The sequence below is a fragment of the Lampetra fluviatilis genome, chromosome 45, assembly GCF_964198595.1.
Source record: "Lampetra fluviatilis chromosome 45, kcLamFluv1.1, whole genome shotgun sequence".
NCBI lineage: Eukaryota > Metazoa > Chordata > Hyperoartia > Petromyzontiformes > Petromyzontidae > Lampetra > Lampetra fluviatilis.
Window position 1 is genome coordinate 3,778,912 of NC_136319.1, and position 22,135 is coordinate 3,801,046.

The 22,135-nt window shown below is 51.2% G+C and overlaps 1 protein-coding gene across 1 annotated transcript; it reads left to right on the forward strand.

The window, feature by feature from the left end:
* The first annotated feature begins 6,018 nt into the window (after positions 1-6,018).
* Positions 6,019-19,707, forward strand: GHITM (growth hormone inducible transmembrane protein). Its single transcript, XM_078876742.1, has 8 exons — positions 6,019-6,292; positions 9,489-9,821; positions 12,809-12,920; positions 13,141-13,282; positions 14,327-14,435; positions 17,068-17,256; positions 17,934-18,111; positions 18,798-19,707. Exons 2-8 carry the CDS (start codon positions 9,596-9,598, stop codon positions 18,880-18,882), a joined length of 1,041 nt encoding a protein of 346 aa, XP_078732868.1. The 5' UTR covers positions 6,019-6,292; positions 9,489-9,595; the 3' UTR covers positions 18,883-19,707.
* Positions 19,708-22,135: the final 2,428 nt, after the last annotated feature.

Consider the following 22,135-nt stretch of genomic DNA (forward strand, 5'->3'; position numbering starts at 1 on the left):
GGTCGATCCCAATTATAGCGGTTCTCCCGTAACCCCGCTCTCCCTGTATCCGAACTCTCCTCCTCTAACCCATTAATTTAATTGAAGAGACGGGGTAGGTCCTTAATTAGCCCCCCCTTCCCCCCTCCCCGTATTAATTAGCTAGGGCCCTCAATCCAAATCTGGCGATCAGCGACTGCTGCTGTTTGGAATAAAGTGTCAGTGTAAATCTCTCTCTCGAGGCTCGTCTCACTGTGAGTGAGTGGGTGATTGGGTGGGTGAGTGGGTGAGTGAGTGGGTGGGTGAGTGGGTGGGTGAGTGGGTGAGTGAGTGGGTGAGTGAGTGAGTGGGTGAGTGGGTGGGTGAGTGAGTGGGTGAGTGGGTGAGTTGGTGAGTGAGTGAGTGGGTGGGTGAGTTGGTGAGTGAGTGAGTGGGTGGGTGGGTGAGTGAGTGAGTGAGTGGGTGAGTGAGTGAGTGGGTGGGTGGGTGAGTGAGTGAGTGAGTGGGTGAGTGAGTGAGTGAGTGGGTGAGTGGGTGGGTGGGTGAGTGGGTGAGTGAGTGAGTGAGTGAGTGGGTGGGTGGGTGAGTGGGTGGGTGAGTGAGTGAGTGGGTGAGTGAGTGAGTGGGTGAGTGAGTGAGTGGGTGAGCGAGTGGTGGGTGGGTGATTGAGTGAGTGAGTGGGTGGGTGAGTGAGTGAGTGTGGGTGGGTGGGTGAGTGAGTGAGTGTGTGGGTGAGTGGTGTGAGTGAGGTGGGTGAGTGGGTGGTGGTGAGTGGGAGTGAGTGGTGAGTGGGTGGGTGAGTGGGTGAGTGAGTGGGTGAGTGAGTGAGTGGGTGAGTGAGTGAGTGGGTGAGCGAGTGGGTGGGTGGGTGAATGAGTGAGTGAGTGGGTGAGTGAGTGAGTGAGTGAGTGGGTGAGTGAGTGAGTGGGTGGGTGGGTGGGTGAGTGAGTGGGTGAGTAAGTGAATGGGTGAGTGGGTGAGTGGGTGGGTGGGTGAGTGGGTGGGTGAGTGGGTGGGTGAGTGGGTAGGTGAGTGGGTGAGTGAGTGAGCACGTGAATGGATGTGTAGTGTCAGTGAGACGGAGGCAAGATTTGTAGGAGGCACCTTCTTTATTAAACAACTTCCATGGTCTCGTCTTCACACTATCCACAGTTACTTCGCCTCGCCGGTACACAAAACTAACCGTCAAACACTGACGGTGCCGACTGAGATGGCCAACAACTTTGAGCAGCACTATCTAGTCAAGACGACAGCAACAACTCCTTTTATCTTACCAGCGCTGCCTCCCCTCGTAAACCCGCTAGCAGGTTCCAGGGGCCACCAGACAAGGTCCTCCGTGACCCTTGCCCTAGTTCCTCCGCTCTGCCAATGCACCCGGCGTGCTTAGTCTGTCCCAGAGGTCGCAACTGGGTACCCGATACCCGTACCCTACCCGATACCCGGCTACCCGTACCCGGCCGGGTACGGGTACGGGTACCCGTTTGCGACCCTGGTGCGGCCGGGTACGGGTACGGGTAAGGAATAAAAAACCCGTTTGCGACCTCTGGTCTGTCCACCACAGTTGCCGCTGCTGTACACCAGCCGGCGCTATTACACTACAGATGGCTGGGTGGGTGGCAGGGACGTGCGGGCAGGGGAGGCAGGGGAGGCAGAGCCTGACCTGTCATACTCCAATGAAAATAGCTGTTAGGAAAAGTAAAAAATAAAAGAATAACCAAATAAAATAAATATTAAGATTTTTCCACTGATCTGTGTTATAAATGTCATATCTGTACGATTGAAATCATTTTTATGGTCAAAATAGCAAAATTTGTGGAGCTCCGCTGCAAATACAGGAAAAGACGAGGGGTGAGGCAGCGGCGAGCTCAGCCTCCACTCTGATTGCGCAACCCCTCAGTAACTGGATGGAGCGCGGGCAATAAGCGCGTGCCAGTTACTATCTCAGTATGTCACCAATGTAATGTTTGTAGACCCCTTCATTTCATGTCCTCGTCTTCCATACTCCAGGTAACTTATTTCACGTATGGGTATAAAGATATTTAGGTTCGCTGGTCTCGTCATGCAACCGCAATGAAAAAGTACCAGGGGAGGCAGCTATCACATCTGCCTCACCGAGGGGGACGTGTCTAACACGCCCTCCTCCATGAGGCCACACCCCCCCCGTGAGGCCACGCCCCCCTCTGTGTGTGAATCTGGCTCTGACACGAGCCAGTGCCTCCCCAGTCATTGACCTCACCGCACGTCACTGGTGGGTGGTAGAGTGGTTGAGGGGGCACAGGTGGTGCATCAGCCAGTCATCTCGATCAGTAGACATGTGGCACCTGGGTCTGCCCCGTGACCTCCTGCCAGCGGGCGTTCGACACTTCACGTGGCCTCAAGGTGCACATGGCCTGGCACAAGCGTCGTGGTGACGTCACTGCCACTTACTGGCGAATGGCGGTTGTTGTTGAGTGGGTCGGTGAGTGTCTGCCATGAACTTCCACGCGACGATGAAGCCACACTTCGCTGAGCTATAATTTGTGATAGTCTGGGCACTTCTGACAGAGAAGCTATATAGTTCAGTTGGCCTCACCTGCTCAAATAAACACATTCCTGCGGAGGGAGCTGGTAGGAATGTTGGGTTGCTCGGTCAATGGCCAGGGTCAACGACGGCGTGGTGAATTCCGCAAATATGCCCGACTGTGAGGGCGGGCACAAGCCGGCGTGAGTAGGTTAAACGTTGAGTTTTATAAGGGCACCACGGGGTGACCAGCCCCTCCCCACCCAGCCCAGCCCCACCCCTCCCACCCCCCACCTAGCCCCACCCTCCCCCCCAGCCCCTCCCCCACCCAGCCTCTCCCCACCCAGCCCCACCCTCCCCACCCAGCCCCTCCCCATCCAGCCCCTCCCCACCTAGCCCCTCCCTCCCCACCCAGCCCCTCCTCACCCTATCTCTCTAAGCCCAGCCCCACCCCGCCCCTTTTTGGATGCACGACGGACGGACGGACACAATAATCCCCTGTGGGCTGGTGTAACCAGGAGGTTCCTACCAGTAAAACATAGTTTAGTTGTGTAGTTTGTCTTTCCAGGGGGTTGCGAAACAATACAATAAAACATGCAGCCGTAATTTGTACAGGGGGGGGGGGGGGGTGGAGGTTGAAAAACGAGGCTATGAATCTGAATATGTATTCATACTGGAGGAATACGATGAGCTCTAAAGCTCAGAAAAACGTTACAACAACAAACGACACAAAAAACACGATAGGAGTGCAAAGTATAGAAAAAGATAAGCAAATTACTTTTAAAAAAATACAGAGACCCATATAGAACCATAGAAACCCACAGAGACCCATACTCATCGAGACCGATACTAAAACTAAACTATCTAACCAGGTAAGGTCCCACCGAGCAATATAGCTTCTTTTTTACTCTTTGGTTCTTTAATAATAAAAGTTGCCTCTGGTTGCGGTGGTCCCACCTGATGACGAGCGCTTGTGTTGCGCCCGAAACGTCGTGATTTAATTTATTTTATATTTTAATTTTTTTACTTTTATTATTTTTTACCTACGTGACTTTACCGAAAGAACCAAAGAGTATGGATCCTTGCAGTCACGAAATCTTCAAATCTCGATTTTAAATTGATATGAATATCCTAAAACAATATTAATATCCTCTAGTGGGCATTAATATCCTATATTCATATTAATATCCTAAATTTCTATGATACTATCCTATATTAATATCCTATTTTATTAATATCCGATAGTAGTAATCATAAATTATTATTTATTTCTTATGTTAAGAATAAAGCTTCTTTTTTCAGAAGCGACCTGGCTATCACGAATGAAAGCAGATCAAGAAGTTGGCTGCTTGCCATCGTCGCGTGGAAATGTATAGCAGCAAAAATAAGTAATATTTAAAAATACTTTTTGTTTAAAACACGCTTTAATGAAATGTACCGTACTAGTAATGGCAGAACTCCACGATTCCAGGTAGTGGCCCCGAAGCTTGCCACAACGTAAGGGACCGTGGTCAGTTACAGCCAACGTCATTTGAGCGTGGACAATTAGACCCAAGCCGAAACATAACATATAAAAAAGAATGTTAATTTTTTTTTTATAGAATATGGTATTGTCATCAGTATGACATAACTATACCAAGTTTGCAGTCGATACCACATTAGGAAATGGGTTAAAATTGAGTTACAAGATTTGAGGATACAAAAACAGACATAGTGAGTTAATAGAAAACGTGTAATAAAAAGATTGTTTAAAAATATTTATTGTATGTTTAATAATAGAATATAGTATTGTCATCAGTATGACATAAGTATACGAAGTTTGCAGTCGATACCACATTGGGAAGTGGGTTAAAATTGAGTTGCAATATTTGAGGATACAACAACAGACAGAGTGAGTTAATAGAGAACGTCTAATAAAAAGATGGTTTAAAAATATTGCTTGTATTTTTTATGATAGAATATAGTATTGTCATCAGTAAGACATAAGTATACGATGTTTGCAGTTGATACCACATTGGGAAGTGGATTAAAATTGAGTTGCAAGATTTGAGGATACAACAACAGACAGAGTGAGTTAATAGAAAACGTGTAATAAAAAGATGGTTTAAAAATATTTCTTTTATTTTTTTATGATAGAATATAGTATTGTCATCAGTAAGACGTAACTATACCAAGTTTGCAGTCGATACCACATTGGGAAGTGGGTTAAAATTGAGTTACAAGATTTGAGGATACGACAACAACAACAGAGTTCAATAAAAGCGTGTAGTAAGCGAAATCACTCTACACGCGTGACGGTCATTATAAATGTGGAGGGGGAAACCACCATGCAACAGGCATCGTCAGGATCAGGATCGAACCCACGACCTCCTGTCCACCAGGCGAGGTAGTTAACATCTCCTAGCCACCGTGGTGATGATGAGAGAGAGATGCAGACTGAAAATGTACAGCAGCAGGCATCGTCAGGATCAGGATCGAACCCACGACTCCTGCACACCAGGCGAGGTAGTTAACACCTCCTAGCCACTGTGGTGATGATGAGAGAGACGCAGACTGAAAATGTACAGCAGCAGGCATCGTCAGGATCAGGATCGAACCCACGACCTCCTGTCCACCAGGCGAGGTAGTTAACATCTCCTAGCCACTGTGGTGATGATGAGAGAGAGATGCAGACTGAAAATGTACAGCAGAAGGAATAGTCAGGATCGGGATCGAACCCACGGACTTTTGTCCACCAGGCGAGGTAGTTAACATCTCCTAGCCACCGCATTTAGCTGCTATAAGGGGCCGTCCATAAATTACGTCACGGACCTAGGGGGGGGGGGTTCAGACATTTGTGACGATGTGTGACGAGGGGGGGGGGGGGTGAGAAATGTGACGTTACATCAAAATGCGCAACTTTAAATAAATATAGACAACACGTTCTACTTAATTAAATAGACTTTTTCATAAATGTTTTCTCCTACAACATCAGAATGCAGCGCCACATTAAATACGCACTACGATTTTAAGCATGTTTTATTTGGGGGGGGGGGGGGGCAGAGCTCTGTGACGTCATATTTGAGGAGGGGTCTGACGTTTTGTGACGTCGTGTGACGAGGGGGGAGGGTCAAAAATCGTACAAAATCGCATGACGTCATTTATGGACGGCCCCTAAAAAAAGAGCTGCATAGCTCAGTGAGCCTTACCTCGTAAAAAAAATGTGTTCATTGTTTAGTTTATATTTGTAGGAGGGGTACGAGAGGTTAAACAAAATAACAGGCGGCCATCTTCGTACGGGAGGGCAGTAGAAACTGGCAACCATCTTTATACGGGAGGTTACAGGCGTAGGCGGCCATCTTCGTACGGGGTGCTATGAACAAAACAAGAGGCGGCCATCTTGGTAGGGGAGGTTAATAAAACACAGGGCGGGTCTCTTGGTAAGGGAGTTTCATGAACCAGGCGGCCATCTTGGTCATAGTACGTGAATAAAATTAGGCGGCCATCTTGGTACGGGAAGTCATATGATAACACAGGCGGCCATCTTGGCGCGGTGGGCTCATCGCAACGTGCGGCCATCTTTGTACGGGGTGGGGTTTTCTCTTTGCGAATATCATCACAGCGGCGTGGTCAACGCATCGTCATTAATGATTCTTTTCTCTTCTATATAAGTGCGTGTGTGGGTGAGTCTGAGTGTTAGTGAGTCTCTGCGTGTGTGCTCCTCTGTGAGGTTGTCTGTGTGTGTCTGTGTGTCTAGCGCTTGCGTAACAGTTGCGTCAGACAGCAGTTGGTTCTAGAGCTTTCCGCCTCCGTCATCATCATCATCACCACAGTGTGAGTATCACCATCATCACACACAGTGTGAGTATCACCACCACCATCACCACCATCATCATCACAGTGTGAGTAACACCACCACCATCACCACCACCATCATCACCACCACCATCACCACCACCATCATCACAGTGTGAGTATCACCATCATCATCACAGTGTGAGTATCACCATCATCACAGTGTGAGTAACACCACCATCACCACCATCATCATCACAGTGAGTATCACCATCATCATCATAACAGTGTGAGTATCACCATCATCATCATCACACGCAGTGTGAGTATCACCATCATCATCACAGTGTGAGTAGCACCATCATCATCATCACACACACAGTGTGAGTAGCACCATCATCATCACAGTGTGAGTAGCACCATCATCATCATAACAGTGTGAGTATCACCATCATCATCATCACACACAGTGTGAGTAGCACCATCATCATCATAACAGTGTGAGTATCACCATCATCATCATCACACACAGTGTGAGTAGCACCATCATCATCATAACAGTGTGAGTATCACCATCATCATCATCACACGCAGTGTGAGTATCACCATCATCATCATCATCACACGCAGTGTGAGTATCACCATCATCATCATCACACACAGTGTGAGTATCACCATCATCATCACAGTGTGAGTAGCACCATCATCATCATAACAGTGTGAGTATCACCATCATCATTATCACACGCAGTGTGAGTATCATCATCACACACAGTGTATCACCATCATCATAACAGTGTGAGTATCACCACCACCATCATCACAGTGTGAGTATCACCATCATCACAGTGTGAGTATCACCATCATCATCATCACAGTGTGAGTAACACCACCATCACCATCATCATCACAGTGAGTATCACCATCATCATAACAGTGTGAGTATCACCACCACCATCATCATCATCGTCACCACCACCATCACCACCACCATCATTGCAGTGTGAGTATCACCATCATCATCATCACACGCAGTGTGAGTATCATCATCATCACACGCAGTGTGAGTATCACCATCATCATCACACACAGTGTGAGTATCACCACCATCATCATCACAGTGTGAGTAACACCACCATCATCATAACACATAGTGTAACACTATCACCACCATCATCATCACGCACAGTGTGAGTATCATCATCATCATCATCACGCACAGTGTGAGTATCATCATCACGCACAGTTTGAGTATCACCATCATCATCACGCAGTGTGAGTAACACCACCATCATCATCACACAGTGTGAGTAACACCACCATCATCATCATCACAGTGTGAGTATCACCACCATCACACAGTGTGAGTATCACAATCACCACCACCATCATCATCATCTTCACAGTGTGAGTAACACCATCATCACACACAGTGTAACACCATCATCATATACACAGTGTGAGTAACACCGTCATCATATACACAGTGTAACACCATCATACACAGTAACACCATCACCACCATTACACATAGTCAGTATCACCACCATCACACACACAGTGTGAGTATCACCATCACCACCACCATCACACACACAGTGTGACACCATCATCATATACACAGTGTGAGTAACACCATCATCATAATACACAGTGTAACAACATCATCACCATCACACACAGTGTGATTATCATCATCACCATCACCACCATCACACACACAGTGTGAGTAACACCATCATCGTAATACACAGTGTAACACCATCACCACAATCACCACAGTGTGGCTATCACCACCACCAGATCTCGTTGCGTTGAGCGGCTATGCTGTGCTCAATGTGAGTGTAGAGAGGTGAGTCTCGCTCAAGGTGAGCGACTCACTCACACTCACCAGGTGAGTAGGTGAGTGAGTCTCGGTGAGTAGTTGAGTGAGTAGGTGAGTAGGTGAGTGAGTCTATGTGAGTAGGTGAGTGAGTCTATGTGAGTAGGTGAGTGAGTTTAGGTGAGTGAGTAGGTGAGTGAGTGTAGGCGAGTAGGTGAGTGAGTCTCACCAGGTGAGTGAGTAGATGAGTAGGTGAGTGAGTCTCACCAGGTGAGTTGGTGAGTGAGTCAGGTTAGTAGGTGAGTGAGTTTAGGTGAGTAGGTGAGTGAGTCTCACCAGGTGAATAGGTGAGTGAGTGAGTAGGTGAGTCTCGGTGAGTAGGTGAGTGAGTCAGTAGGTGAGTGAGTGAGTGAGTCAGGTGAGTGACTAGGTGAGTGAGTGAGTCAGGTGAGTGAGTCTCACCAGGTGAGTGGGTGAGTCTCGGTGAGTAGGTGAGTGAGCCTCGGTGAGTAGGTGAGTGAGTATGTGAGTAGGTGAGTCTAGGTGAGTGAGTCTTACCAGGTGAGTAGGTGAGTGAGTCCAGGTGAGTCGGTGACCGACTCGCTCACCTGCCCATGTAGTGAGCTGGTGAGTGACTCAAGGCCGTAGCCATGGAGTCTACATTGGGGGGGGACCAAATCTTTCAAGGGGTCTGGGGGTCCCCCCCCAGAAAAAAAAATCTAAATTTGAAAACGAATTTCCTGCCTAAAATTTTAAAAAAATTCACTAACATATGGATGGCATGGACTTTACATTTTTTACAATAATGTCTAATAGTGTATTGTATTACATTGCTCTGTTTTTTCTTTTGTTATCTTTTCTTGTTCCATTGTATGTAATGGCAGAGATTAGGGATTAATAAAGTACAACCATAACCACAATCGTATAAACAGAAATCTATTTTATAGCAATATAATGGGGGGGGGCAGTGATTGGGTGAGGTGATGAATGGGTGAGTGACTGAGTGAGTGCTACTAGCTACTAACAGCACTTGCCCCAACAGTCTGTTGCAAGCTACACGGTGGATCTTTGTCTTTATAGTGAGTGGGTGATTGGGTGAGGTGGTGAATGGGTGAGTGAGTGAGTGAGTGCTACTCGCTACTAACAGCACTTGCCCCAACAGTCTTGCAAGCTACACGGTGGATTTTTGTCTTTATAGTGAGTGGGTGATCGGGTGAGGTGGTGAATGGGTGAGAGAGTGAGTGCTACTCGCTATTAACAGCACTTGCCCCAACAGAACTGTTTGAGGCCATATTCTTGGTTCTCTCGGTAAAGTCACGTAGAAGGGAGGGGGTGAGAAAGTGAGTGAGTGAGAGAGAGGATGAGTAGGGGTTTGACTAATCTCATCGCCGCCTCCGTTCCGTGTGCCTACAGCTGCTGCTTCTACCGAGAGAGCGGAGAGGAGGAGGAGGAGCGGAGAGAGAGATCAGAAGAAGAGAGGGCAGCAGTAGAAAAAGAAGAAAGAGGGGAAGAGAGCAGCGATGATGCTGTTTCTTCGTGCAGCGCTCCCCTGTTCCAGGGGAGCATCGCTCCTCCTCCGGCCGGCTCGCATCGCCCACCACCCCGGCGCCTCCCCCTCCTCCCCATCCTCCTTCTGTTACCCACCTCCGCCCCTGGTGAGGAATCTGGCAACACGCGCCAGGAGCGCTGCGCGGCGAGTGGAGGTGAAGCCGGAGGCATGGAGAGGGGCGGAGGCGGCGATGAAGGGTGAGTGTGAGGGTGAGAGGGTGAGGGTGAGAGAGATAGGGTGAGAGAGAGAGGGTGAGGGAGAAGGGTGAGAGAGGATGAGTGTGAGAGGGTGAGAGTGAGAGGGTGAGAGAGAGGGGGTGAGGGAGAAGGGTGAGAGAGGGTGAGTGGGTGGGTGAGAGAGAGGGGGTGAGGGAGAAGGGTGAGAGAGGGTGAGTGTGAGGGTGAGTGTGAGGGTGAGTGAGAGGGGGTGAGGGAGAAGGGTGAGAGAGGGTGAGTGAGAGAGAGGGGGTGAGGGAGAAGGGTGAGAGAGGGTGAGTGGGTGGGTGAGAGGGTGAGAGAGAGGGGGTGAGGGAGAAGGGTGAGAGGGGGTGAGGGAGAAGGGTGAGAGAGGGTGAGTGGGTGAGAGAGAGGGTGAGGGAGAAGGGTGAGAGAGGGTGAGAGGGTGAGGGAGAAGGGTGAGAGAGGGTGAGTGGGTGAGAGAGTGGGGGTGAGGGAGAAGGGTGAGTGGGTGGGTGAGAGGGTGAGAGAGAGGGGGTGAGGGAGAAGGGTGAGAGAGGGTGAGTGGGTGAGTGTGAGGGTGAGAGACAGGGGGTGAGGGAGAAGGGTGAGAGAGGGTGAGTGGGTGAGAGAGAGGGGGTGAGGGAGAAGGGTGAGAGAGGGTGAGTGGGTGGGTGAGAGGGTGAGAGAGAGGGGGTGAGGGAGAAGGGTGAGAGAGGGTGAGTGTGAGGGTGAGTGAGAGGGGGTGAGGGAGAAGGGTGAGAGAGGGTGAGTGGGTGGGTGTGAGGGTAAGAGAGAGGGGGTGAGGGAGAAGGGTGAGAGAGGATGAGTGTGAGGGTGAGTGAGAGGGGGTGAGGGAGAAGGGTGAGAGAGGGTGAGTGAGAGAGAGGGGGTGACGGAGAAGGGTGAGAGAGGGTGAGTGGGTGGGTGAGAGGGTGAGAGAGAGGGGGTGAGGGAGAAGGGTGAGAGGGTGAGAGAGAGGGGGTGAGGGAGAAGGGTGAGAGAGGGTGAGTGGGTGAGAGAGGGGGTGAGGGAGAAGGGTGAGTGGGTGGGTGAGTGGTGTGGGCCTCAAATAGGTACCTGGTGCGGTGTGTTAACATCGCCACGGGGGGAGACAAAGGCGGATGGGCGTGGTGCTGATCACCCACCCCCTAGTGTGCCGTATCGGCCTTCATAGGTGCTCGCTAACAGCACTTGCCCCGACAGCCTGTTCAGGCTATACGGGGGCCATCTTTGGCGGTGGGTGAGTGAGTGAGTGACGCCTTCTGGCCAAACTCCCATCTGGCAGAGCCAGGAGACTGAACCTCCTCCCTCCCATTTCGGGGTTCCTCCAGGAACAGGAGACCACTGCAATTGGCCAAGTGGAAATGTTTCGCCTCTCGTTGTTGCCGAGGAGAGGCTGCCACTCCTCTGTCGGGAGATAGAATGGTTACCGCCTGGACCTCCTGTGAACCGGTTCTGGCTCCAGTCACCATGAGGGGGGGGACATTTCTCCACTTGGGGCAGGAAAACAGCCAAACAACAGGGAGTGGCACTCCTCTTTGAATAAAAGGACGAAGGTTTGTCATGAGGGCAAGGTAGGGACGACCCTGCTGGGGCTGCCGTGCCTCGAACATTGGCAGAAGTGGCCACCCCTTCCCAGTGGTTGGCTGAGGGTGCCGCTTGTAGATCCAGAAGTCTGAGACCATGAAAAGCGCCGGGCAGTGACAATCTCCCGAATGAAAGAACTGAGGGAGGGTGGCGTTTGTGTGCAGACTGCCCTATATGAGAAGTTGGGAGGCGCTGCTGCTGCACCTGGAGTGTGACACTCGAAGGTGAGGGGTGTTACCATCAGCCCCACCCAATAAAACTAAGCACTTTGCTGGGTATTTTGTGCCATCAAACACTCCACCTCCTCAGCCTTCCCATTGGTGATGGAGCAGTTGTGGAGAGAGTGGAGCGTTCCATACCTGGGTAGTGTGCTTATGACCAGCTCTAGTTTGACAGCAGAGGTCTAACTCCGAATCAGTCGGGCGGCATTATATTTTCATCGGCTACGTAATGCTGTATGGAAGCTACCTGGTCTATCGCTCGACATGAAGCTTCGGGTCTTCCCGGCCACAGTCATGCCCTCCCTTCTCCGTGCTTGTAAAACGTGGACCCCTCTAATGGAACATCTGCGCCGGTTAGAAAATTCAGGCTCACAAATCCTTAAAAGATCTGGACACATTCCCATCAGCGAGCTATTCTGGCAGGCAAGGCTGCTTTGGCTGGGTCATGTAGCCCACATGACCAGCCATCGCATGCCCAAACAGCTTTTGTTTGACCGGATAGAGGGGGTTAATCGGACATGGCACCGGCTGGAGAAGAGATGGACTTGTGTGGTACAGGAGGATGTGGAGCTGCGTGGACTTGCCAAGACTGATACCAGCGGTGTCAAGATTAGCCTCTATGGAGGAGGCTTGTAAAGGACGCTACTGGGCAGTTGGAGGGAGTCGCCCTCGAGCAACAACGGAGGATGGAGGAGCGACGCTCACAACAATAAGCGGAGCGCAGGGTGGCTAAACCGCTGCGAGTTGACACAGTAGGGGACACAGGTGGTGCATCGGCCAGTCATTTGTCGGTCAACCCATGGCGCCTGGGTTTGTCCCGTGACCTCCCATCGGCAGCGAGCCTTTGACACTTCACTTGGCCTCAAAGTACACCTAGCCTGGCACAGGTGCCTTGGTGATGTCACCATCACTTATTGGCGAATGGCGGTTATTGGTATTGGGTGAGGTGAGGGTGAGTGAGAGACAGGAAGAGAGAGAGACAATTAAACTGCATCTCATTTAATCTCGTCTCGTGTCTTCCCCCCCCCGTCTCTCTCCCCGTGTCTCTTTCTGCCAGTGTCTCTTTCTCCCCGTGTCTCGCTCTTTCTCCCCGTGTCTCTCTCTTTCTCCCCGTGTGTCTCTCTTTCCCGTGTCTCTCTCCCCGTGTCTCTCTCTCCCCGTGTCTCTCTCTCTCTCCCCGTGTCTCTCTCTGCGTAGTGGAGTCTCTGGGCCGTCTGGCCGTGGCCGGTGGAGGGGTCATCTCCATCGGTGCCCTCTGCTACTACGGCCTGGGACTCTCCAACGAGCCTGGTGCCATCGAGAGGGCAAGGTCAGGGCCTTGCGGCTGAGCACACCACCATCATTACCACCACCACCACCACCATCATTATCTCTCTCTGCCTGTGTCTGTCTCCCCGTGTCTCTGTGTGTGTGTGTGTATAGTCTGTGGCCAAACTACGTACGAGAGAGGGTCAGAGACACGTACGTGTACCTCTCCCCGTGTCTCTTTCTCCCTCACTGTGTCTCTCTGTGTCTCTCTGTGTCTCTAGTCTGTGGCCAAACTACGTACGAGAGAGGGTCCGAGACACCTACACCTACCTGGGTGCCACCATCTCCCTCACCGCGGCCTCAGCGGCGCTCGCCGCACGATCACCGACCATAATGAACCTGGCCGCTCGCAGCTCTTGGCTGGTAATGCACGCACACACACACAGACACACACGCACAGACACACACACGCACAGACACACACACAGACACACGCACAGACACACGCACAGACACACGCACGCACAGACACACGCACGCACAGACACACGCACGCACAGACACACGCACGCACAGACACACGCACGCACAGACACACGCATGCACAGACGCACGCACGCACAGACGCACGCACGCACAGACACACGCACGCACAGACACACTCACGCACAGACACACGCACAGACACACGCACAGACACACGCACAGACACACGCACAGACACACGCACAGACACACGCACAGACACACGCACAGACACACGCACAGACACACGCACAGACACGCACAGACACACACGCACGTAAACAACAACAACCACCATTCGCCACGAAGCGTCGGTGACATCACCACTGCGCTTGTGCCAGGCTAAGTGCACGTTGACCGAAAGACCCAAGAGTGTGAATTTCTGCAGTCACGAAAGCTTTAAATCAAGATTCATTATACCATCGTCCTCCCGACTTGATGACGTGTTATCAGATGGACGCAGATTGACTATATTACAACTGGGTGACTCTGTGTAGCTGCTGCAACGATGTTCACTACATAGCTGACTGACTATATAGGAGCTGTCGATGTAGTAGCCACGGCGTAGATATACAACTTCCTTCGCTCGCCTTCCAAGGCGCTGCCTTTTATCTCCCCTCAGCTCCGCCACGCCCATTTTCCTCTCTCGCCGTGTCACTCTCTCTCCCCCGGTGTCTCTCTCTCTTACCTCGTTCCCCGTGTCTTTCTCTCCCCATGTCTCTCTCTCTCCCCCTGTGTGTGTGTCTCGCTCTCCCCATGTCTCTCTCTCTCCCCCTGTGTGTGTGTCTCGCTCTCCCCATGTCTCTCTCTCTCCCCCTGTGTGTGTGTCTCGCTCTCCCCATGTCTCGCTCTCCCCATGTCTCTCTCTCCCCCTGTGTGTGTGTCTCGCTCTCCCCATGTCTCTCTCTCTCCCCCTGTGTGTGTGTCTTTTTCTCCTTGCAGGCTATCGGTGTCTCGTTTGTCGCCGTGATTGGCTCTGGGATGCTCGTCAGGTCCATTCCCTATGAGGGGAAACTCGGAGTGAAGCATGCGGCCTGGGCCCTGCACGCAGGTACACGGGAAGAGAGACACGGGGAGAGAGAGACACGGGGGGAGAGATAGAGACACGGGGAGAGAGAGACACGGGGAGAGAGAGGGAAACACGGGGAGAGAGAGAGACACAGGCAGAGAGAGAGACATGGGGAGAGGGAGAGAGACACGGGGAGAGAGAGGAAGACACGGGGAGAGAGAGAGAGAGACACGGGAAGAGAAAGGGAGACACGGGGAGAGAAAGAGAGACACGGGGAGAGAGAGAGAGACACGGGGAGAGAGAGAGAGACACGGGGAGAGAGAGAGAGACACGGGAAGAGAGAGAGAGACACGGGGAGAGAGAGACGAAGGCAGAGAGAGAGAGACGGGGAGAGAAAGGGAGACACGGGGAGAGAAAGAGAGACAAGTTCAAGTTCATTTATTAGGTATAGCCCTATGAACCATTCGGCTCTTGAATCGGGTGCAACCGCAACAAACAAAAAACTAAAACATGAACAAAAAAACATCTTAAAGTGACTATGTGACTATGTGCAAACAGAAAATCCAAGAAAAGACAGCAAAATATTGCAGAAAAAATCACCGTACAACAACGCTGTGTGCAAAAATCCCAGTGGGATGCAAGCCAAACAACAACAACAACCACAAGACAACTTAGATTAAGGCCATCAGTCTAACTCTGTACTACAACAATCAAACATGGCTAAACCAATATACTTTTCGAAATCACCAAAATAAAGCAGTGATCATAGGAACTGTGACGGAATTTTCACAATAAACGAGATAAACAACATGTACCACCAAACCCTGTAGCCATAGCTGGCTGCATGAGTCACTCCACAACAGCAGGAGCATCAATCGGAGTATTATAATTTTTCAATGCACCTTTAAGATCAGCACATTAAATCAAAACACAGGTCATACTTTGCAGCGATCATCCAGAGCGAAACATTTTATTTTAGGCCACTGAATAGCACTGGCAGCTAGGATTGTACAACTCCTCTAGAGCAGTTTTGAGTGAAGATCTCATAGGTAGTGACTCAAGTTTCAATTTATTGGCAACATCATTCCAGACCCTGGGGGCATCAATAGCAAACACACCCTCCCCCCCCACGGGGAGAGAAAGAGAAAGACGGAGAGAAAGAGAGAGACACTCGGGGAGAGAGAGAGGGGAAATGAAATTCACTGGGTGAATCGTCGTGAGGCAGGGCAACAACTCCGTTTTGTAATTGATCACAGATTGGACACCCAAATGGGAAATTTGGCAGCTTTTTCACCGCAGGATTTATTCGACACCAAAGCAGCTTATTGCAACTCGCCACTATACGGGACGTCTAGGCAAAGAAAATCGGCAAGCTGCAGCTTGCGTGCGACCTTCTCTGGCACGTTGTCATGACGGGTGGTACCTACCGCAAGATCCGACCGTAGTCCGTCTGGCATTCGCCAAGCCGCGTTTGCTTCCGGTTTCCGAACGAATACACAGCGGCCATAATCAGGAGGTCATCACGCTCTGCCATCGCAGCACAAACGAAGTGCTCGCTGGCAAACGAACCACGACACCACCTTGCTGGTGACCTCGTGATAGGAACAGGCGTCACGGGGACTTGATCAAGATGGAGCTTGTGACCGGTTTGAAGTTAGGGGCTGAGCGTAGAAGTGCAATTTTTGTTCAGACGGTGATCAGATCTCTAACACTGGTCTACACACTTTTTCTGGCATAAGGTATTCCAACGGTCATGGGACCTCCTTTGCCAGTACCAAAATATACTAATAAGGTTTTATTTTCCCCTTTTTTCTGGCAACAAAACTGATACCTTTTGCAAGGAATCATGCTTACATTGACCACAATACTTGCAGTCAAATGCATTTGACCACAATACTTGCAGTCAAATGCAATACTTGCAGTCAAATGCATTTGACTGCAAGTATTGTGGTCAATGTAAGCATGAATCCTTGCAAAAGGTATCAGTTTTGTTGCCAGAAAAAAGGGGAAAAAACCCTATTAGTATTCCAACGGGTTTAAGGTAATTTTGGGGGGTGCTGATTCCAAATCTGGCATCGGTTTTTGTCTATCACATCAGGTTTTTGAGATATCAAATATTGCATTTTCAATAAAAACTGCAGAAGAAAAATATTAAACAAATGTGGATATCTACATAAAATGATATTATAAACACACTTTCCTAAAAATACAGCACCATATTTTAACACTAAAGCAGTCACTGACTCGCAACAACTTGCAATCGTAAGTGACAGAGTTAATTTCGGGTAAAATGAATGAAAATGGGGTATGCCGATAGCATAAAAATGAGATGTGATGGAGCAAATCTGAGATCAGATTTGGAATCAGCACCCTGAAATTAGTCTAGAACAGCTGCAAAAGTCCAGGCCAGAAAATTATGTTTTTTTTGTTGTTGACCAGTGTAATCTCCCCCCCCCCTTCTCCCCCCTGCCTCCCTTCCCCCATCTCTCCCCTCCCCTTCTCCCCCCTGCCTCCCTTCCCCCATCTCTCCCCCCCCCTTCTCCCCCCCTGCCTCCCTTCCCCCATCTCTCCCCTCCCCTTCTCCCCCCCTGCCTCCCTTCCCCCATCTCTCGCCTCCCTTCCCCCATCTCTCCCCCCCCCCCTTCTCCCCCCATCTCCCCCATCCCACGGCTAGGCTTGATGGGGCTGCTGCTGTGTCCGATGGTGGTCCTGGGAGGGCCACTGCTGCTCCGTGCCGCCTGCTACAGCGGGGGCCTCGTGGGGGCCCTGTCGGCCGTGGCCGTCTGCGCCCCCAGCGACCGATTCCTGTACATGGGCGGGCCCCTGGCGGCCGGGCTGGGGGTGGTGGTGGCAGCCTCACTCGGTGAGAAAGAGTGGTGGGGTGAGAGAGAGCGGTGGGGTGAGAGAGAGTGGTGGGGTGAGAGTGGGGTGAGAGAGTGGCGGGGTGAGAGAGAGTGGTGGGGTGAGAGAGTGGTGGGGTGAGTGAGAGTGGTGGGGTGAGTGAGAGTGGTGGGGTGAGTGAGAGTGGTGGGGTGAGTGAGAGTGGTGGGGTGAGTGAGAGTGGTGGGGTGAGAGAGAGTGGTGGGGTGAAAGAGAGTGGTGGGGTGAAAGAGAGTGGTGGGGTGAGAGAGAGTGGTGGGGGGAGAGAGAGTGGTGGGGGGGAGAGAGAGTGGTGGGGGGAGAGAGAGTGGTGGGGTGAGAGAGAGTGGTGGGGGGAGAGAGAGTGGTGGGGTGAGAGAGAGTGGTGGGGTGAGAGAGTGGTGGGGGGTGAGAGAGTGGTGGGGGGCGAGAGAGTGGGGGGCGAGAGAGTGGGGGGCGAGAGAGTGGGGGGCGAGAGAGTGGGGGGCGAGAGAGTGGGGGGCTCGTACGGGGGGAGAGAGAGTGGGGGGCTTGCACAGGGGGAGAGAGACATGGGGAGAGAGTGGGGGGAAATGTGGAGAAACAGGAAAATAGTGAGAGGCACGGGAAGAGTGGGGGGAGGGTTGGGGCTGCATCTGATCTCTTCTCTCACCATGTGTCTCTCTCCGTGTGAGTCTCCAGGCTCTGTGTTTCTCCCGGCCGGCTCTGCGTTCGGCTCCGCGCTTTATTCCCTCTCACTCTACGGGGGTTTGCTGCTGTTCGGCGCCCTGCTGCTGTACGACACCCAGCGCGTGGTGCGGAGAGCTGAGACTTACCCACCTCCTGGGGGGATGCGCCCAGCCTACGACCCCATCAACGGGTGAGACGGAGAGACACACAGACGCGGGGAGAGAGCGACACGGGGGGGAAAGAGAGACACAGGGAGAGAGCGAGACATGGGGAGAGAGAGCGAGACACAGGTAGAGAGAGAGAGAGGGACACGGGGCGTGCGAGAGAGACACGGGTAGAGAGAGAGAGAGAGACACGGGGAGAGAGAGACACGGGTAGAGAGAGCAAGAGACACGGGTAGAGAGAGCAAGAGACACGGGGAGAGAGAGAGAGAGAGACACGGGGAGTGCGAGAGAGAGAGAGACACGGGGAGTGAGAGAGACACGGGGAGAGAGCGAGACACGGGGCGTGAGAGAGAGAGACACGGGGAGTGCGAGAGAGAGCGAGACACGGGGCGTGAGAGAGCGAGGCACGGGGCGTGAGAGAGAGAGACACGGGTAGAGAGAGCGAGAGACACGGGGCGAGAGAGAGCGAGACACGGGGCGTCAGAGAGAGAGACACGGGTAGAGATAGAGACACATGGGGTGAGAGAGTTCAATAATTACGCCCCACGATGGCTAGGAGTTGTTAACTACCTCGCCTGGTATATAGGAGGTCGTGGCTTTGATTCCGATCCTTACTCCTGCTGTTGTATATTTGAAGTTTATGTGTGTGTCTCTCTCTCCCTGTGTCTCTCCTTCATCTCGTGTGTGTCTCTCTCTCTCTGTTCGTCTGTAGGTGTCTCAGTATCTACATGGACATCATGAATATCTTCATCAGGATTGCCACCATCATGGCTGGAGGCGGCTCGCGGAGGAAGTGAAGCGGCTGAGATCTGTCTCTCTCGTCTCTCTCCACTATTGGTTAGCGAGCGCCTATTATGAGCGGGTCTCTGCGTGTGGCGTGCTGGGGAGTTAGGGCTGAGTAGACCTTAGGGGAGGACACACACCCCGGTGAGCGAAGGAGGGAGGCGGGAGATGAGTAGGCAAAATAGATGTACATAGAGAGACAGACGCATATTCGTACACAGACACATACAAATATATAAATGTACAGATGCAGAGAGAGAGATGTAGACACATAGACACACACATACAGACAGACACGCATATACAGAGAGAGTTAGACGCATATTCGTACACAGACACATACAATTATATAAATGTACAGATGCAGAGGGACACACATACAGACAGACGGAGACACATTTACAGAGACAAGACAAATATCCCCTTTGTAGCCTTTAAACAGCTGTCAGGGCAAGTGCTGCTAGCGAGTAGCAGCGCCTATGAATGCCGGTAATGTGGCACACGAGGTGGTGGGTGGCCAGCACCACGCCCGCCCGCCTTTGTCTCCCCAGTGGCGATGTTTTACTACGCACCCGCTACACCAAGTTACGAATTTCAGGCTGAGTCGACCTAGGGGGAGGCCCAGGACCGGTTCAAATATTCACTACTTATTGGACCAGTGAGTGGGAATGGAACCCGGGCCGCCGGGTTTGTATCACGGTGCGCTAACCACTACACCACGGCTCCCCACACAGACACACGTGCTCACATACACACACACACACACTCCCCTCCCCCTCTGTAACATGTACAGTGTGCAACACACGTGGTGAAGTAATACAGTCTGGTGTCACGTGGTCGATGTTGGTTTCGGTTTCACTTTATTAGAATAAAAATCTCTTTAACCACGAGAGAGAGAGAGCCTCAGTGATTAACACTAAACCCGATGGGAGCCTTGGTCTGGCTGTGTGAGCCCCAGTGAGTAACACTGAACCCGATGGGAGCCTTGGTCTGGCTCTGTGAGCCCCAGTGAGTAACACTGAACCCGATGGGAGCCTTGGTCTGGCTCTGTGAGCCTCGGTGATTAACACTGAACCCTATGGGAGCCTTGATCTGGCTCTGTGAACCTAGGTTATTTACACTGAACCCTATGGGAGCCCAAGTGATTAACATTGAACCCTATGGGAGCCTTGGTCTGGCTCTGTGAGCCTTGGTGATTAACACTGAACCCTATGGGAGCCTTGATCTGGCTCTGTGAGCCTCAGTGATTAACACAGTCCTATAGGAGCCAAAGTAATTAACACTTAAGCCAAGGTGGGTGTAACTGAAGCTCCAATTAGAAACAGAGGAGTGACCCACCGCCTCGTAATAAAGAGACCGACGAACCAATGGCAAGGGCTGCTTCTTTTGTACGGCTGATGTCCGATCAGATGATCAGAATATGTATTATGTTTCTATCTCTGTGACTTTACCGAAAGAAAACAAACACTGAAATATATATGGCCAGAGGAACCCAATGAGCGACACAGCAATGTATTTTATCAGATGTCCAGTAGGAGGCGCACCGGCGTCAGAACATTACAACAAACATTCCTCCTGCGGAGGGAGCTGGTAGGAACGTTGGGTTGCTTGGTCAATGGCCAGGGTCAACGGCGGAGTGGTGTATTCCGCAAATATGGCCGACTGTGAGGGCGGGCACAAGCCGGCGTGAGTAGGTTAAACGTTGAGTTTTACAAGGGCACCACGGGGTGACCAGCCCCACCCAGCCCCTCTCCACCCTCCCCACCCAGCCCCTCCCTCCCCACCCAGCCCCTTCCTGCACGACGGACGGACGGACACAATAATCCCCTGTGGGCTGGTGTAATCAGGAGGTTCCTATCAATTCTAAACACAATCCACTAACGACAGGAGAGTTGTGAAAAGGGGCCGTCCGTGAATGACGTCACGCACCTGGGGGGGGGGTCACTTTTGTGACGATGTGTGACGAGGGGGGTGCTGTTTGAGAAATGTGACGTCACATGAAAATGCGCAACTTTAAATAAATATAGACAACACGTTCTACTTAATTAAATATACTTTTCCATAAATGTTTCTCCTACAACATCAGAGTGCAGCGACACTTAAATACGCACTACAATGACAATAGTTTAAAGCGATTTGAAGCATGTTTTTTTTTGGGGGGGGGGGGGGGGCAGAGCTTTGTGACGTCATATTGGAGGGGGGGTCTGACTTTTTGTGACGCCGTGTGACTAGGGGGGGGGGTCAAAAATCGTCCAAAATCTCGTGACGTAATTTATGGATGGCCCCAAAGTACAGAAAATGAAAACAAATTGCCCAAAAAGACATGCAAATAAAATTAGACCCTCCCCACCCTCCCCACCCAGCCCCTCCCTGCACGACGGACACAATAATCCCCTGTGGGCTGGTGTAACTAGGAGGTTCCTACCAGTATAATTTATTACACAAAGTCGCTTCAAATATGACGTTTCTTTACATAAAGTGACGGTAAAAAAATAAATATACGCAGCACACTGCTACATCCGTGTGTGACGTCACATATAACATCATTAATATTCATGCCCGCATGGAAATTTACACTAACGCACAAGAAGGTCGCGCACTCCACATGCCGCACCCATCTCCACATTAATATTCATGAGTGGGTCACGTCACTCCACATGCTGCACCCCTCCACAATAACCATGTGGGTGTGACGTCACTCCACATGCCGCACCCCTCCACAATAACCATGTGGGTGTGACGTCACTCCACATGGGGCAACCCCCCCTCATTAATAATCATGAGCTGAACTATTTTACTATTGAATATTTCTGATTTACTGCAATATACACCCGTCCCTGGACGGGTAAAAAAGCAAGTACCTACTATAATCACCCAGGAATGTCCTTAACGGTCGTGACGTCTCTCCACGTCGACCAGCCCCCCTCATTAATCATCATGAGCAGGTGACGTCACTCCACATAGAGCACCCTCCCCCCTCATTAATAATCATAAGGTTAACGTCCTCCAAATGGACCCCCCCCCCTCAATTAATAATAATTAGCGGCTGACGTCACTCCACATGGGGGGGCGAGGCGCCTCCCCCCTCCTCGGCGTCAACTCACAACCCTCACAACAAAGGCAGAAGAACCCTCACGTCACGCGATCTCCGTCACGCTGTTGAGACATCAAAGTAAAAAGGACGTCACGATGAACAAGGGATGATCACTTTCATCTTCTTGGTTCTTTCGGTAAAGTCACGTAGAAGAGAAATAATAAAATAGTAAA

Coding starts and splice junctions, on each gene's coding strand:
- GHITM (XM_078876742.1), top strand. CDS start 9,596: ATGATGCTGTTTCTTCGTGCAGCGCTCCCCTGTTCCAGGGGAGCATCG. Junction 13,283..14,326: donor CCGCTCGCAGCTCTTGGCTG/GTAATGCACGCA, acceptor TTCTCCTTGCAG/GCTATCGGTGTCTCGTTTGT. Junction 14,436..17,067: donor GGCCTGGGCCCTGCACGCAG/GTACACGGGAAG, acceptor TCCCACGGCTAG/GCTTGATGGGGCTGCTGCTG.